At 38.4% G+C, this 15,950-nt stretch overlaps 2 protein-coding genes across 2 annotated transcripts; one reads left to right on the top strand and one right to left on the bottom strand.

The window, feature by feature from the left end:
* Positions 1–849: 849 nt before the first annotated feature.
* On the top strand, positions 850–7,495 carry LOC141785749 (C-type lectin domain family 4 member F-like). The gene is made up of 6 exons (XM_074664223.1): positions 850–1,064; positions 3,032–3,133; positions 3,218–3,370; positions 4,434–4,567; positions 4,645–4,745; positions 7,338–7,495. The coding sequence occupies exons 1-6, from the start codon at positions 914–916 to the stop codon at positions 7,483–7,485; spliced, it is 789 nt and encodes a 262-aa protein (XP_074520324.1). The 5' UTR covers positions 850–913; the 3' UTR covers positions 7,486–7,495.
* A 734-nt stretch (positions 7,496–8,229) lies between these two features.
* On the bottom strand, positions 8,230–13,923 carry LOC141787166 (CD209 antigen-like protein A). The gene is made up of 6 exons (XM_074665449.1): positions 13,789–13,923; positions 12,093–12,179; positions 11,699–11,935; positions 8,987–9,150; positions 8,792–8,898; positions 8,230–8,386 (listed from the first exon to the last, which is right to left on the bottom strand). The coding sequence occupies exons 1-6, from the start codon at positions 13,865–13,867 to the stop codon at positions 8,230–8,232; spliced, it is 831 nt and encodes a 276-aa protein (XP_074521550.1). The 5' UTR covers positions 13,868–13,923.
* Positions 13,924–15,950: the final 2,027 nt, after the last annotated feature.

Raw genomic sequence — 15,950 nt, 5'->3', positions numbered from 1 at the left:
GAAGAAGTCACTACTTTGAGCCTCAAGTCATGTATGGCTTGGTATTTAAGCCGGCCAGTGAATTGAGCCTAGTTTAAAAAAAAAAAAAAAAAGTTTTTCCGCACAACATTTAAAGATTTGTTGTATTATTTGACTTAATTCTGATGTAAAATCAGATGCCCTCAAGTGTCAAAATGGAAAGCGGAAATACACTTATTTAGCTACATGAGAATTGATGTTATCTTTACTGGTGGTGTTCATACTGTTTCACACATTTTTCTCAAAAGGGGATCTGATGCAACATTGTTATCTTATTTTTTATTTATTTTCTATTACCACAGCTAACTCTTCCTCGGGCAGACAAATCTGTTTACATAATCTGATACCACTGATACCATACCCAGGGCCTGGGAGTGAACATTACATTACAGACACAAAATAATTTGTCTTATTCCTTTTTACTGTATTTTGCTAAACTCAAAATCACAAACTCATCTTTATTTATATAGCACTGTTCATACATTGAAATGTGCAGACCACAGTGCTCTGCAGAAGAACAGAAACAATAGCATCAATGTGAGAAAAGTTCTTCAAATATTTCAGAGTGTGAATGACGTGCATGCTTTTATTTTTTATGATTATTATAAAAATGTCTTGATTCAAAGTCTCTGGGCCTACCTGTGGCCTGGTTGTTATGACAGTCCCGTGCATGGGAAAAGATTTTGCACATTTTGCCACAAAATGTCACAGGAAGTGGTCTGCAAAAGACTATTTCATCTTCCTGTTGAGTAGAAAATATGTCTACACTTTGATAGTGTCTTTGACCGCTCCTTTTAAGGAAATGACTCAAATGATATTGCTCAAACCCACTGGAAGTCTGTGAGAGCCTCGGACACCTCAGGACCAAACTGAGCCAGACTGCTACCCGAGCGTCATGGCAGAATCCAGTATCTATGCCAACACAGATGAACCACCAGGTTTTCCTGGGAAAAGAAAGACTCTGCCTGAATGCTCAGAGGGCATTTATGGAAATGAAGAGACAATTCAGACTCTGGAGCTTCAAAAAACTGGACCTGCTCATTCAGGTAATGAACACATTCAGCCTGATTGCCTGTAAACGAATTACTCACTCAAAAATTATGATCAGTCATACTGAGTAGGAGAGGGTTTCTGCATTAGACCTGTTGAAAGTCTAACATGGACTTTAAACTTACATGATTCACTGTTTAAACTTTTAACTCTACGGCATACTAAGTTCGACAGGACTTCTGTATCATCTCATTAAGTAGTCAGCATTTTATAACAACTAATAACCTCTGTGATGACTTTTTTAGTTGATTGTGAAATAGATTGAAGACAGTACGTATTCCTCTTTTCCACCACTCTTTTTCAACTTTACACCGGTACATATGAGCATTTAATGAAACATGTCGAAATTATGAATTAAAACAGGTCTCTCAATGATCAACAATAATACAAACAAAAACAGATGAATAAAAAAATAGATAAATAAATAAATAAATAAATAAATAAATAAATAAATAAATAAAATGAAGCATAGAGGCTAAGGCACAGCATATCATAGCCATAGACTGTAAAGACTATTTATTTATTTATTTATTTATTTATTTAAAATAAAGCATCAGATCTACAAACCTGTCAATATACAGTCAGAGAAATAAACATACTATGTATCCTGGACAAATAAATTATAATAAAAAAAACAACAAAAACAACAACAACAACAACAACAACAGTGTTTTCAAATAAGTGAAAACAGAAGAAATGAGAAGAAGAAAAATGTCCACTGGAGGAGGAAACATGTTTTTTATCATATGTTATGCTGTAAAAGATTGTAAGCTCCTGTTTTTTTAAAGTATTGAACTAAATGAATATACTGTTAGGACTTCTTTGCTGAATGTAACAAAACAGTCTTTTTTAATCTGTAAACGAACATTTGTGGCTGTGAGATTTCAATAGAAAGGTCCTACAGTTTAATGTTTGGTCCTTTAACATGGAACAAACATTAAATTCTATTCTATTTTACTCTCTTTGAATAAAATAAAATGTTCCTCCATCACAGTTTTTTTGCTTGAGAAACTTTACATTTGGGCTACATCAAAATAGAACCAAAAGAATAGAATAGAATAGAATAGAACTTTATTGTCATGGTAACAAGTACAACGAAATTGAAGTCACAGCAGCAATCAAGAAAACAAAAAGTAAGAAAGTGTATAGAAAGTGCAAAAAGGTCCATAAGAAAATAGATGCTGACAGCTTGTCCATCATTGTCCAGTCAGCCAGTCTCCACCTCCACAGGGTCCAGGACTGAGCTTCTTCAGCAGTCTGTTCAGTCTCTGTCTCCTGGATCCTGTCTGCTCACAGCAGGTGAAGCTCTTCCAATGTGGCGTTGGTGTTAGCTCTGTTAGCCATGTCTGTGAATAGCATGATGCTATTCTGCCCTCTGGTATTCCCTCTGTTGCTGGGTTAGCATGGCTAGCTCATCCATGTCTTATGTTCCCAATAACAATGGATGGAAGGACAGGTCGATGACGTCACTTCTTAGCTCACACCTGAGAACCGGCACGTCATCCTCACCTCCTTCTCCTCACCTTGTAGGAAACATCCGGCCTTACACCAGTTAGCATTGACATGCTACAGGCTGCTAACAGCTGAGTTCACATGTAAACAATGTGGCCATGGTTACATGTAGGATCTCCAGACAAACGCAGGAGAAAAAGTAGTAAAAATATCACTGAAGATACAAAAAGTTTGGTGTCCATGACCAACAAATGAGCCATACAAAGTGATGATCCACTCCAAATGCAACGATTATGAAAAAGAGACGAAAAAATTACAAGAAACGAACAAAGAAGAGAGAGCCACTGCAAAAAAAACAAAAAGGTATCTGTTCCTTTTTCTAGAAAAAAGGAAATATTATTTGAGCTGCAAGATAAAGAATTAGATACTGATTTAAGGAAGTTGAAAGTACAGCCATCTTTTGTCAGATTTCACACAATAGGGTGTTGAAAAATAATGTTTCTGCTTTCAGGGGCTAAAGATGAACAGAGGACTTCATATAGAGTTCCTGCTGTTTGCCTCGGCCTGCTGTGTGTTTTCCTTCTGATTGGAGTCATTGCTCTGATTTCACAAAGTGGGTACTTCAGTAAGATGCTGATTAAACACCAGTGGATGGTTGCTTACGGATCTTTCTCTTTCATTTTTATTTTATGAACAGACTTCAAAGACAAGTCTACATGCAGCTCAAGCATGGACAACCTGACCGCAGAACTACACCAGTTACAGACCAGCTACAACAACCTGTCTGAAGAGATGGACCTGCTGCAGAAACAAAGATTAAATGACATGACTGAGCTGAGAAAATTTCTGGGTAATTTTTTAATGAACAGTTTATTCTTGGTTTGACCACTTTGAGCTTTGGTTATGTGATACTGGAGCGTTGTAGAATCAAGTCATCCTGAGTAACGTGCCGTGCAAACAGTAAGTCAGCGTTGTCAGTGGAAACACTGACGTCACACTCCGCTTCACGCGAGTGCACACAACAGGACAACAGTACCGTTGTTATGATCGCCGCAAACTACCGTGGTGTTCTTGTGCTGCTCAATCTGCTGAATCTGCTGACTGTTTTTCAACAAAATGTGCATCTGTTGCTCCACTTTTGCACTTTGAATTCCCCAAAACACCAGATGATCGGCTCAACTCTACTTTGGTAGAGATCTCCCAAAAGCTGCTTCTTTACAAGACAGTTACAACACCACCCACAGGCCTGGCATGCTTACTACAGTTTTCAGTCCCTTCTTTTCATGTAAACGCAGGTTTCTTTCACTGCATTTTAGCGTTTTCAGATGAAACGTTGTCATATAAATGGGGCCTCACCAGAGAAGGTGGCCTTACTCCAGTTCTCTTTGGTCATATCTTTTGTGAACCTCAGCCTGGCTCTTCTTTGGTCCTCATTGACGGGGGACCTTGGTCTGCTTTGATGGGACTTGAGTCTGACCCTAGAAACCCGTCTTAAACCTTTCAGGCTGTGCGCTTCATCCCAGGTTGTTGATGCTTGTTTGAATGAGTTGACGTCATCTCGCTTGGGGAGTCGTTTTCGACCTCTGATGGTCTGTTACTTTCTTCGAAGTTTTAACAATGAAAGAAACCTGACACTTGCTGTACCCTCTGCCTATGAAATCAGAATTCTTTTTCTAACTCTGTTCTTTATTTTTGACTCTTTCGGCGTGGTCAGTGGTTATTCTTTGATTCCTATTACTTTTGATGTTTTACTATAACTCTTTGTGCTTTCTATCTGGACCTATTGCAAGAGGACAGTGATGACTACAATACACATGATGATTTAAAAAAGTTGTTTGCAGTTGTTTCTTAATTTTTCCCTGAGCTGTATTTTCTAAACTTATTTTTTTATGTCTTTTCTTAATGTAAAACAGATCAACAAGGGTCTGTGTATTTTGGTGGTAGTTTCTACTACATCTCATCTCTGGAGAAGACCTGGCAAAACAGCAGAGATGACTGTCGTAGCAGAGGCGCAGACCTGATTGTTATCAACAGCGAAGAGGAACAGGTGTGTGTAACCGTGTGGGCTCATATTCAAAACTTTTACAAACTCATCAATGACTGTTTCTCCCCTGCTGCATCCAGAACTTTGTAAGAGGTTTCAAGAAGAACCTGTGGATCGGACTGAGCGACAGTGAGACGGAGGAGGTGTGGAAATGGGTGGACGGGACCATGCTCAACCAAAGGTTCCTGTTTTAAGTTTATAACATGTAGCATCCCTCTTTTCAGTTGTCATTAAATCTTTCAAACAGAAGCAATAAGTTTAAGGCTTCAGCTTCACAAACTTTAACCCACAGAGGGGCCTGAGACTCTTCACAAACAGCTCAAGGTCTCAAAATTTAATAACTGGGACTGTGGTCTTTGATGGGATATTTGTGATGATCCACCAATTTCTACCAATGCAACACACAAGGAGTCCCTTTGAAGTTAGATGTTCAACCTGACTGGGAAAAATCCCACTGACCATAAATTTGATAGAATCAACAAAGACAATGAAAGGTTTTAGGTTTTGAATTTTGCTTAACTCAGTCAAACTGTCTGTCAAATGACGCCAGCTCTACAAAATGTAAATACAGGGTGGGCCAGAAAGATTTACCTATCCTATATCTCTATTTTGTTTGCTTTGCTTTTGTCTTAAAAACTTAAAATTTTGGATAGTTTCTCTTAAAAGGCATAGCTTTTGATGTACCTGAGTTCATTTGTTTACTCCTAATGATTGTCGAGTTTGGCACTGAAGGGTAAGCACAACCAGATTGTGGCCTTGAAGGAGGCTGGACTGACAACAATGCAAATCATGAAAAAGGTGAATGTTTGTTGTAAGACTGTCTACAATGTCATGAAACGATACAAGGAGACTGGCAATACCAGCAGCAAACCAATCCCTGGAAGAAAACGTTCAGTCCGGACCAAAAGGGTTGTTGAGATGGTGAGAAAGAGAATCCAAAGAAATCCTCGCAGGAGCATGAGGGCAACAGCAAAGAAAGTGAACATCTCAAGAACTTCACTGAGAAGGATCGTCAAACAGGATCTCGGACTGAACGCACTAAAAATGCAACACAGACAACTGATTTCAGCCGCTTCTAAGAAAAAACGGCTTGACAGGGGGAAATGATGCTGCAGGTGAACCAGAGTGCCGCAGACAAAGTCCTGGTTTGGTCTGATAAGAAGATCTTCACTGTTCAGGCAGTGGTCAGTTCCCAGAATGACAGGGTTTATTCACATAGTGCACAGCACCTACCTGAAGGCTGCAGAACTCATTTTGGTGGTCAGAAGCCAGCTGGAGTCATGGTGTGGGCTGCTGTTGCATCTGATGGCTCAAAGTCTCCTTAGGTCTTCATTCAGGAGGGCGTGAAAGTGAACAGCCAGGTGTACCTTCAAATGCTCGAAGAAAAAGTGTTGCCTTGGTGTACCAATGCGTTTGGAAACCAGTCTGTCTTCACTCAAGATGGTTACCAGCTCACACCTCCAATCCTGGCTTCTGGGACCAAGGTTATAATAGTTAACTAAAATGAAACTAAAAACGAAAACTGAAATTCAAAATACATTGCAGTTAACTCAAACTAATAAAAACTAGAAAAGAAAACAAAAACGATAAGTAAACTAAAACTGTATCTTGTGTTCACAAAACTAACTGAAACTAACAAAAATAGTAGACAAAATTCCCGTAGCTATAGTTTCTAACAATATTAATAGCCTTTAGGATTTAAATTAATCCGACACAGCTTCCCAACCAATTTTAGACAGTTTCCGGCAGTTGTCAGTGCCGCACATCACCATCATAGCGACGTATAGGGACGAGCTTGTTTACTGCACTGACTGGCTGTGCTCTGTGCTGCGATGAAACGTAGTGGAGCAAAGAACCAGAGCATCTGTAATAGTTTAATTGTTACAGAGTCCAAGTTTTTATTTATTGAAGCTCAAATTATGGTGTTTTTAAAAAAAAATAATTTATGTTAATATTATTTTTATGTAATTTATGCTTATATTTTTTATACTAATTTATATTATTATAAAAATATATATTATATATATTATATTATATATTATATATATATATCATTTTCACGTGTTGAAGGCAGCAGCCAACATTTCAGTATCAGCATTAACTGAGCAGTGAGCACTATGTTGGACTTGAAAATAAACAGTATGACAAAATATTTACTTTGACCTTTTTGAATCTTGCACCTGGTTAATAAGGTATGAAAAAACTAAAACTAAACTGAAACTAAACTAAAACTTAACTGAAACTAAGTCTTGTTGCAAAAATCAAAACTAAATAAAAACTAGAATGCCTGCTCTAAAACTAATTAAAACTAAGCTATAATGACAAATCCAAAACTATTATTACCTTGTCTGGGACAAGAACATGTGGCCTCTGTCAAGTCCAGACATCAATCCAATGGACTTTGGGATCTGGTCTATTCTGGAGGGGGAGGTCTGAAGAGTATCTCACAGCAGTGTCACCGCTTTGAAGAAAGCTCTGATGAAGTCATGGTTAAAACTTGATGCAGAGACAGTGCAGCGCTCATGCCAGGCAGAGCCAGGTCATCTCCAGGCTATGACAAAGGCAAAGGGTGGCCATATTAAAATGTAATCTTTTCGGTGACAGAGAATTAAGTATAGACACTGTGTTCAGCGTTTGTTATGTTTGTCTGCAAGGATTTTTGGACAGTGCAGAAAAGACGATGGGTAAATATTTCTGGCCCGCCCTGTAAATGTGTGTGTGTTTCTCTTTGTTTTGGTCAAATATAAAACTGTTCTTTATTTTTTTATTTCAGCTTCTGGAACTCCGGAGAGCCAAACAATTATCAGAACACCAACGAGGACTGCGTAGAAATAACGCACGTTAATTCAGAGGGCCGCTGGAACGACCGAAGGTGTGATGGAAGTTTATTCTGGATCTGTGAGAAGAATCTTGTTCTGTAGCTCAACATCCCGACAGTCAAATAAAATTTTGTGTAATAAAACACTGTTTTCCCAAACTACTTTTGGATGTAGTATGACTCTTCTAACGGGACTTTTCGCAGCATGCTACACTGGTTTTCAGTTTTGGAAAGCGCAAGTACAGCTGATGAATTTTTGTTTTAAATGGTTTTAAATTCAATTAGAAAAACAACAAATTCAGGGTGAGATCTCAAGAGTTTTAATGAATAAAATAAAATGGAAAGACTTTCCCAAGTAGTGAAGAGTCTTTATAAGGGAGCGACAGCTGGGGGTGGGTAGGGGTGTGTGTGCGTATTTGTGTTAATGCATACAATGTTTATACATACAATGTTAATGTTTTTAATACTCAAATTAAATTCAATAAAAATAACTTTGAAGAAAAACTAGGGAAGACACTGAATGATGTTACAGCAGAATTCATCACAACATTTTTTTTTTTATCTTACCTAGAAGTTAGATTGTTTATTGAAAATGAAACTCCTCACAGCCCCTTTAAATAATAAAAAAAAATCATGTACAACACCACCACAATGTCTGAATTTTAGTAAACTTCTTACTGGTTTGACTGAGTGGTCTGGAGGGCTCATCTCACGAAATGAAAGGTTTGTCATTTATTCCAAGAAACTGAAACATATGCACCAATTTCTACAACATTTCAAACTCCACAGGTTACAAAAAGTATACGAATAACAGCTCTGCCATATGATAATGCCACCTTAAGCTTTTTTAACAAGTTCTTGGAGCTTTTTCACACATCCAGCGTCGCCTGTCGTCACAGCGGGCATCATTCCAGTTGGCTAGCACTGGACTTTGATGATACATCTCCACACAGTCCTCTACGTTGTTTGGACCACCACGATCCGGCTGACCCGCCTGCCAGAATCTTGATGAGAGAAGAGTAAGGAGGGAAGAAATGTAGTTTAAAAACATTTAAAGAAACAAAAGATTATTGTGCCCCAGGAGCCTCTTTCTAACAGGTGTTTGATATGAACTAAATAAGGTCTTGTCACTGATTCTTTGAAGAAATTAAGCCTAGAAATGAATCCAAAGTATATCTTGTACATTCGGCAGAAACCTAACAACTCTTACAGCTGGTGTCTTTAAATGAATGGATTTACCATGATGTGGAATGATGTGGCGTTAGGATTATTGGTCTCCTTTGTTTAATGACTGGACGTGCTTACAGGCCCTGATCTATTGTGACAAACACTGCTCATGTTTCTGATACAAAAGTCTAATTTGAATAACTTGTCCAGCAGAGTTTTAATGTATATTTTAAGGGTCTCACCGTGCAGTCAGTGCAGATCCATCCACCCATCTGAAGGTCCCTGCTGTATCACGTAGCCCGATCCAGAACAACAGATACGCATCCCCATCCAGACGGTACAGAGCCCTCTGTTGATCAAGATCAAAGACAACATAAAGTTGACTTTTAAGTTTTCCAAAAGAAACATTGACGTAGAAAACCTCAGAAACACTTTACCTGCTCCTGTTCACTGTTGATCACCACCAGGTCTGCACCTTTGCTCCGACAGTAATTCCTGCTGTCATGCCATGTTTTGCTTTCACTGGAGAGGAAGTAACATCTGGAGTTGATCTGTTTCCAACCTTCAGGACACTGAGAGGGGGAAACACAGCTCTCCAGCTCTGGAGGATTAAAAAAAAAAAAAATGATAGTACATCATTGAAAAGACTTTGATGCCAGCCAATTGATATTAGAAACTACACACAGTGTATCCAGAAAGTATTCACAGTGCTTCACTTTTTTTCCCTTTTAGAATAGAATAGAATAGAATAGAATAGAATAGAATAGAATAGAATAGAATAGAAAAAATCACTAAAATCCAAAAAATGTCACACATAACAACAGAAAGTAACAGTAAGTTCTGGGGTAAAGTGTGCTCCCTGGCTCACACCTATGGCAATGATCATAAAATAGGTTATAGTACAGGCCCTGGATGACTTTTAGATTTTCTAAAGGTATATTCTTGGGAGTCTCTGGGTGTACTACAAATACCACACAATAAACAGAAAATTGGGCTATGGGCAAAATTACATGTATTGTGAAAGAGGTCCTTTAGACACAATATAAAAGTAGAGGTAAAACAAGATCTAGTGAAATAAGTAAAACATAGTATTAAACAGTTCAGGTCATTTTTTGCACGCGTTTAGTCGTAAATTGGATGGCAGTAGCATTTAAGAACGTATAATTCAAAAATGAAATAAAACATTTCAGTCCTCTATATTCTAAATCCAGCACCCCATAATGAAAACATGAATTGTTTTATTTATTTATTTTTCAATCTATGCAAAGCAAGGAAAAAAAGAGCACAGGTGCATCCTGTATCCACCGACCATCATTGAGACTTCCACCTGTCGTAAATTCAGTTGACTGTACCTGGGGACAATCCCAGTAACAAGACAAGTAAGACAAGTTCAGACCAGGACTCTTCCTTGAGCTGGACACCCTTCTAAACTGGGGGATTGGGAGAGAAGGGTCTTAACCAGGAGACCAAAAGCTCGATGGTCACTCTATTAGAGCTCCTCTGTGGACAGAGGAGAACCCTCCAGAAGGGGAGACATCTCTGGAGCAATCCACCAATCAGGCCAAACAGTAGCCCGGACAGTAACAGGGCCCTTTAAATCCAATAAATCTCATAACATTGCTGTATGCATGCCCGCAACAGCGGGACTTGCAAGTAAAACTACATTTTTTTCACATGCTATGTCATTATAGAGTCGACCATATGGGCACAAAGTCCAAAAAAAAACCTTGAGAACAACAAAAAAAAATAACGTTACTTGACTCTTAATTAAAACCCCCTATAAAACAACACAAGTTCAGCAGTTCAGCACCACGGACAGTGACCACATCATTCTATCACCCACTTAAACATTTGCAATTAATGAGAGCACAGTGAGCTGCTGTATTAACACCTCTAAGGTTTAGCAAAATTGGCACAGCGGCCTACATGTATACAAAAAAAATAAAACCCTACATTAAATACCAGGCCTACTAACCACTATTTAAAGGGCAAACGACGAGCCTTGGACAACATGGCAAGTCCATTCAGTCTCTCCTGTCCCACTGTGCTCCTCAGGTAGTTTTTAATAAGTTTCAACTTGGAGAATGACCTCTCAGAGGTTGCAACAGTCACAGGAAGAGTCAAAAATAAAAGGAAGGCGATACAGACCTCGCTGAATGCAGAAATGAATGCTGGGTGGTTTACAATAAGCATTTTTGCCAGATCTGCAACACATTTTTGCTTTGGTATCTGGTCCCTGAAAGAGGCAGCTGGCCAGGGAAGCTGGGGGCAATGTCCCGACTGTGTTGCTCACTAAGCCGCCAAGCAGCTTCCCAAAACCTGCTCTCCACGTGCGTGAGGCGGCTGTCTTCAGAATGTTCATCAAAGTGACACGTAACTTTTCTGGCCCTAGTTGTTTTACACTGCGTTTTTGTCACTTTTCAGCGATATTTTGTCGAGGGCTCTTATAATGTCTCCATATCTGTGCCTTAACGCAAAAAGCGCATCATATTGGGAACACCAGCAAGAAGAACAGAGACGTTTCAATGTGACATTTCTGCTCTTTGGTGTCATGAACTCACCAAGGAGCGCCCATCATTTGATGCTGTGACCCCCCCCCCAGCCCCGGGCCTGGGGGCAGTCGCCCTCCCAGACCCCCTGAAGCTCTGCCCCTGCACTCCTTAATAAAAGGCACATGGCAGCTTGCTTGGAGGTCACCAAAAGGCACCGCAAAGACTCTCAGACCATGAGAAAGAAACTTCTCTGCTCTGATGAGACAAAGACTGAACTCTCTGATGTGAATTTAAGGTGTCATGTTTGGAGGAAAACAGGCACCACTCAACACCTGGCTGATACCATCCCTACAGTGAAGCATGGTGGTGGCAGCATCATGCTGTGGGGACGTTTTTCAGCAGAAATGGGAGACCAGTCAGGATTGAGGGGAAGATGAATGCTGCAATGTACTGATACATCCTTGATGAAAACCTGCTCCAGAGCACTTTTGATCTCGGAGCGGGGCGATCGTTTACACTTTAGCATGACAACAAGCCTAAGCTCACAGTCAAGGTGGTAACATATCAAAATATGGAAAAGGTGAAGCGCTGTGAGCACTTTCTGGGTGGACTGCATTAGCAAAGTGAAGCAAAGTAGAGTTTTTATTTTCCTCTTACCTCTCACTCTCAGCCTCAGTCTGTCCCGCTCCTCCTGCACCTCCTTTATCCTGTTGTTTAGTTGATTGTTTTTGTCTTTCAGCAGGTTTTTGTCTGCGGTCAGTTTGTTGAACCTCTCTTGTAATCTGTTAAACTCTTCATTGCTTCTCTGCTTACAGTCGTTCTGCGTCTCCTTGGTCTGGTACTGGTCTCCAAACTGGGTTGTGTTGCACTGGGGGGCTCTGCTGCTTGAGTACACTGAACATAGAAACAGAGCTAAGGAAAAACACTGACATTTCTCACGTCGATGAACATTTGAGTAACAAGTAAAATTTCAACTGAGTTGTGTGTTTGCAATACTTTGGGGCTCTCTTAGCAAATCTGAAGTTACATCACACAAAGGCTCTGTACTCACAACTCAGACGGAGAGCAACATTGAGGGTGGCCTGTATGACGCACAGCAAACCAAAGCTGAGGAGAAGCAGCATACAGAGTCTCCTTCCTGTAAAACCAGAACAGACAACAACTAACTTATACGTTGTTGATGCGTCAAAGTTCATGAAAAGTTCAGAGCTGATTACTCACGCGCCAAACTCAAACAAACTGTGTCAAGACCAGATCGTATTTAATTTGAACGAGGAGAGGATCAGCATCCTGCAATTTGGTGTATGTGTATGTTTGTACATATGTACGTATGTATGTCAATATTTGTATGTATGTATGTAAGTATGTATGTCTGTATGTATCTTTATATGTATGTATGTATGTATGAATGTATGAATGTATGTATACATTTCTGTAATTATGTATAAATGTTTTTTTGTACATGTTTGTTGTATTATGGATGTTTTTTTTGCATATTTATATAAATATATATATATATATATATATATATATATATATATATATATATATATATATATATATATATATATATATATACACACTACAATTTATATAAATATATATATGTATACACACTACAATACATATAAATATATATATATATATATATATATATATATATATATATATATATATATATATATATATATATATATATATATATATATATACATACAACCAAAAATATGTACATACAAACATTCATATATAATTAAAAAATTATATATATATGTATGTATTCATGTTTAAATGTTTGTGTGTATGTATGTATGCATGTATATATGTATGTATTTGGTGTATTTATGGGTGAATGGATGTGTTTTTATGTGTGTATATTGATGGGTTTTTGAAGGTCAATTTGTGAGTATGCCAACCATCTGTCACCTGGAGTACCCTGCATTTCACATGAAAGTACAGATCCAGCAAGTCCCCATGTCCACCATGGAGTAAAAAAAAAAATCCAAGAATGGCATCAAAAGTTCTGAAAATTTAGCTTAAACACTTGTGTTTGATGAAACATCCAAGATGTACCTTTAAAATCATAGCATTTTTTAAAAATCAAATAATATAAATAAATAAAACTCTGAAAGTTATGTCTTCTACAGAGGACAAAAAATGTATTGTTGGATTTAAGTAGGCTATGTCTTGGTCTCAGACACAGCTGTGTTTGGGGTTGTGGGATGATCAGTTTGTGGTCACTGTGGGAGCTGTTAATTCCTCAGTGGATTTATTTTTAAAGGTCTGAGGTCACATGTCACACTGGCAACTGTTAGTCATTATTAATGTTTTGGTTTTTTGAGGGTTATGATGACATGTGATGTTGCAATTTGGGAATTATCTTTCATACAGTGCAATCCCATGCACTTTTCACTTCCCATCGTCTGCTGTTAGTTTGTTTTTATCACATCAAAGTTTGCCAGACACTGAAAAACAACAGAATTGAATCGTACACTGAAGTATCTGCTTAGCTTTTTGAGTAATTTTCAGTCACACCTTTCAAAAAGGAGTCACTGAAAAAGCTTGAATCTTGCTTTTCTCTCTAGTTTAAGAAAGGATTTTGTTTAACACAGTCTAATGTTTCAAGGTGCTGGATCAGTATGCTGCTGTGGAGACTAAAACTCTTTCAAAGCTGGATCTCATTTGTCATTTGGAGCATATTCATAAATAATAATAAAATAATAATAAATAATTAAAGTTTGACTTACCTGTTTGGTTTTGATCCTTCCTTTGTTTGTGCAGACGACTTGGTCGTTCATTTACATAATCAATCTCTAAGTGCTCCATCGCCTTGATCTTTTAGATAAGTGTGTGAAAAGTCCAGTTCAGTGTCACTGAGATGTGTTTTTTCCGTGCCTCCTCTTACGCCTCCTGCCGAGACACTTCTGGGTACCTGATGTACAGATTTGGTTAAAAAAGGAAATGTATATGACATTCAGAGGAAATGATGTAAGCGTGGTTTTCCTGTGTGTCTTGTGATTTGTGATTTGCTAAAAATAAAGGTTGGTGACTGTGATAGTAGCCAGATTAGACTAAGCCACATACAGTTAAGGTCAAAATGATGAACCCCTATGAAACTGGTCAATGAATGATTTTTTTTTTTTTTACACAGCTTTTCGAAACATTCTAGTTTCATTTTGGATGCAATCTTGAACTTTAATCATGTGTTTCAATTAGGGCTGGGCAATGATTAAAACTTTTAATTGTAATCAATCGCATGATTTCCCTGATTAATCATAATTAATCGCATTGTGAAAGTGCCATAACATCTGTCATGCAAACACTAAATCAGTACTTGTGATACAGTGATAGTTCAATCACATATTTAGTGCAAATCAAATTTACAAAATGTAAATACAAAATTAAAGCTTATTGCCACTGTCAGGGCATTAAAGTGATACTCCGGGATGGGACAAGTTGGGTCCTATCACAAGGTTTAGGGCAGAAATTACCCCTACAGCAGTGTTTTTGTGCAGCAGAAGCCCAGGGCGCTTGCACCAAACACCCCCTCCCTGCTCCTCTGCTGGTTTCCTCTGCACTCAGACGGGGCCATATTTTACTTGACCAAAAACACAAATAAACGGACTTCCACTGAAAAAATCTGATATCGGTCTGCATTCACGCTTTATTTAGAGAATTTTCAGCGCGTTACTTTCACACAAAAACACCGCTACATAAGGCTCTAGTTCTCATTGTGTCTCTTCGTCCTGGCACGCCGCGCGCTGACTGATACACTAAGCGGCGAGCGCCTTCAAGTTCCGTGTCGTTGCCCCTCTTCTCCATGCTTGTTTTGGTTACTCATCGTGTTTTTCCGCCAATTTCACTTCCGGTTCCACCGCGGTCAGCAACAGACATTTACAAAATAAAAGCATGTGAGCAACATGCACTAATGTGCGATAAAATATTCAACGGCATTTATAGATTGATGGGTTAACGCGAAAATAACGCGTTCACTTGCCCACTCCTAGTTTTAACGTTTGTAGCGCTCCCAGCTTGAAACCAATCAATCAAGTGCACACTGAGGGTTTTTCTACACTTTGCACGCAAGATAAAAACCTCAGATCAGACTTTGAGCTGTCACATCAGTCCAAAAATAAAAGAAATAAATTTAGACTTGGCTTTAACAAGAACTGTTGATGCTTCCAAAGCAAGAGAATACGAAGATGTATTATTATCAGAGCCACTGAAGAAATTTAAGCCCTTGATGCCTGTTGCTGCAAATTTGCGACATACCCTGTCAGGTCTTGATGCAGCTGAAATTATCTTTTTTATCCCATTATTACCTATTGATCCATCTTCTACACAAACCAAAGATCATATCAGATCCTCTATGTCACAATATTTTGGTCAGGGGATGAACTTCTCATGTCTATATAACAATATAACTTAGTAATAAATATTGTGTGCGGACATACCTGCTTTAACCAAGAATGGAAATGCTCCATTATCAGTTGTTTTCCTCTTGACTCAGTTTAAATCAAATTCAGTATGACTCAGAAAAAATGCACAAGTTTGAGGAAGTTTTTATAAAACTGAAACAATCACCAGGTATGACTTAACTTCTTGAAATCTGACTTATAACTGTTGAGGAAATCCATTAAAACGATTAAATGAAACTGAATGACTTTCATTCTTTTCCTTTCAGTCAGTATTTCCATCTGTATTTTCTTCTCAGGTTTGCTTCCCCAATGCACTCCTGTCATTAGGTCAAGGTGTTTTCACAAATTTAGACTAAGGTAAAGAAAAAGCCACAAAGAAATGACTGAATGCGTTTTCATGCTTGAAAAAAGTAGATTGTCAGGGACCAAGCTGTAAGGACACAACAAAGGGGTTTTTTCGTTTGAAAAAGTGGGTTCTTTCTTTATTTCAC

This window comes from Halichoeres trimaculatus, unplaced genomic scaffold (genome assembly GCF_033239565.1).
Source record: "Halichoeres trimaculatus isolate MK-OKI-2021-1 unplaced genomic scaffold, fHalTri1.1 fHalTri1_scaffold_2, whole genome shotgun sequence".
In the NCBI taxonomy this organism is placed as follows: Eukaryota; Metazoa; Chordata; class Actinopteri; order Labriformes; family Labridae; genus Halichoeres; species Halichoeres trimaculatus.
The sequence above is the reverse complement of the archived record's forward strand: the minus strand, read 5'-3'. Positions and strand labels throughout refer to the sequence as shown.

Bases quoted from the DNA above. Each gene is read 5' to 3' on its own strand.
- LOC141785749 (XM_074664223.1), top strand. From the start codon at position 914: ATGGCAGAATCCAGTATCTATGCCAACACAGATGAACCACCAGGTTTT. The intron at 1,065-3,031 runs GTAATGAACACA...TTCTGCTTTCAG, and splicing joins AACTGGACCTGCTCATTCAG to GGGCTAAAGATGAACAGAGG. The intron at 4,568-4,644 runs GTGTGTGTAACC...TGCTGCATCCAG, and splicing joins TCAACAGCGAAGAGGAACAG to AACTTTGTAAGAGGTTTCAA.
- LOC141787166 (XM_074665449.1), bottom strand. From the start codon at position 13,867: ATGGAGCACTTAGAGATTGATTATGTAAATGAACGACCAAGTCGTCTG. The intron at 11,936-12,092 runs GTGAGTACAGAG...TTCTATGTTCAG, and splicing joins TGTTGCTCTCCGTCTGAGTT to TGTACTCAAGCAGCAGAGCC. The intron at 8,387-8,791 runs GTGAGACCCTTA...TCTCTCATCAAG, and splicing joins GGATCTGCACTGACTGCACG to ATTCTGGCAGGCGGGTCAGC.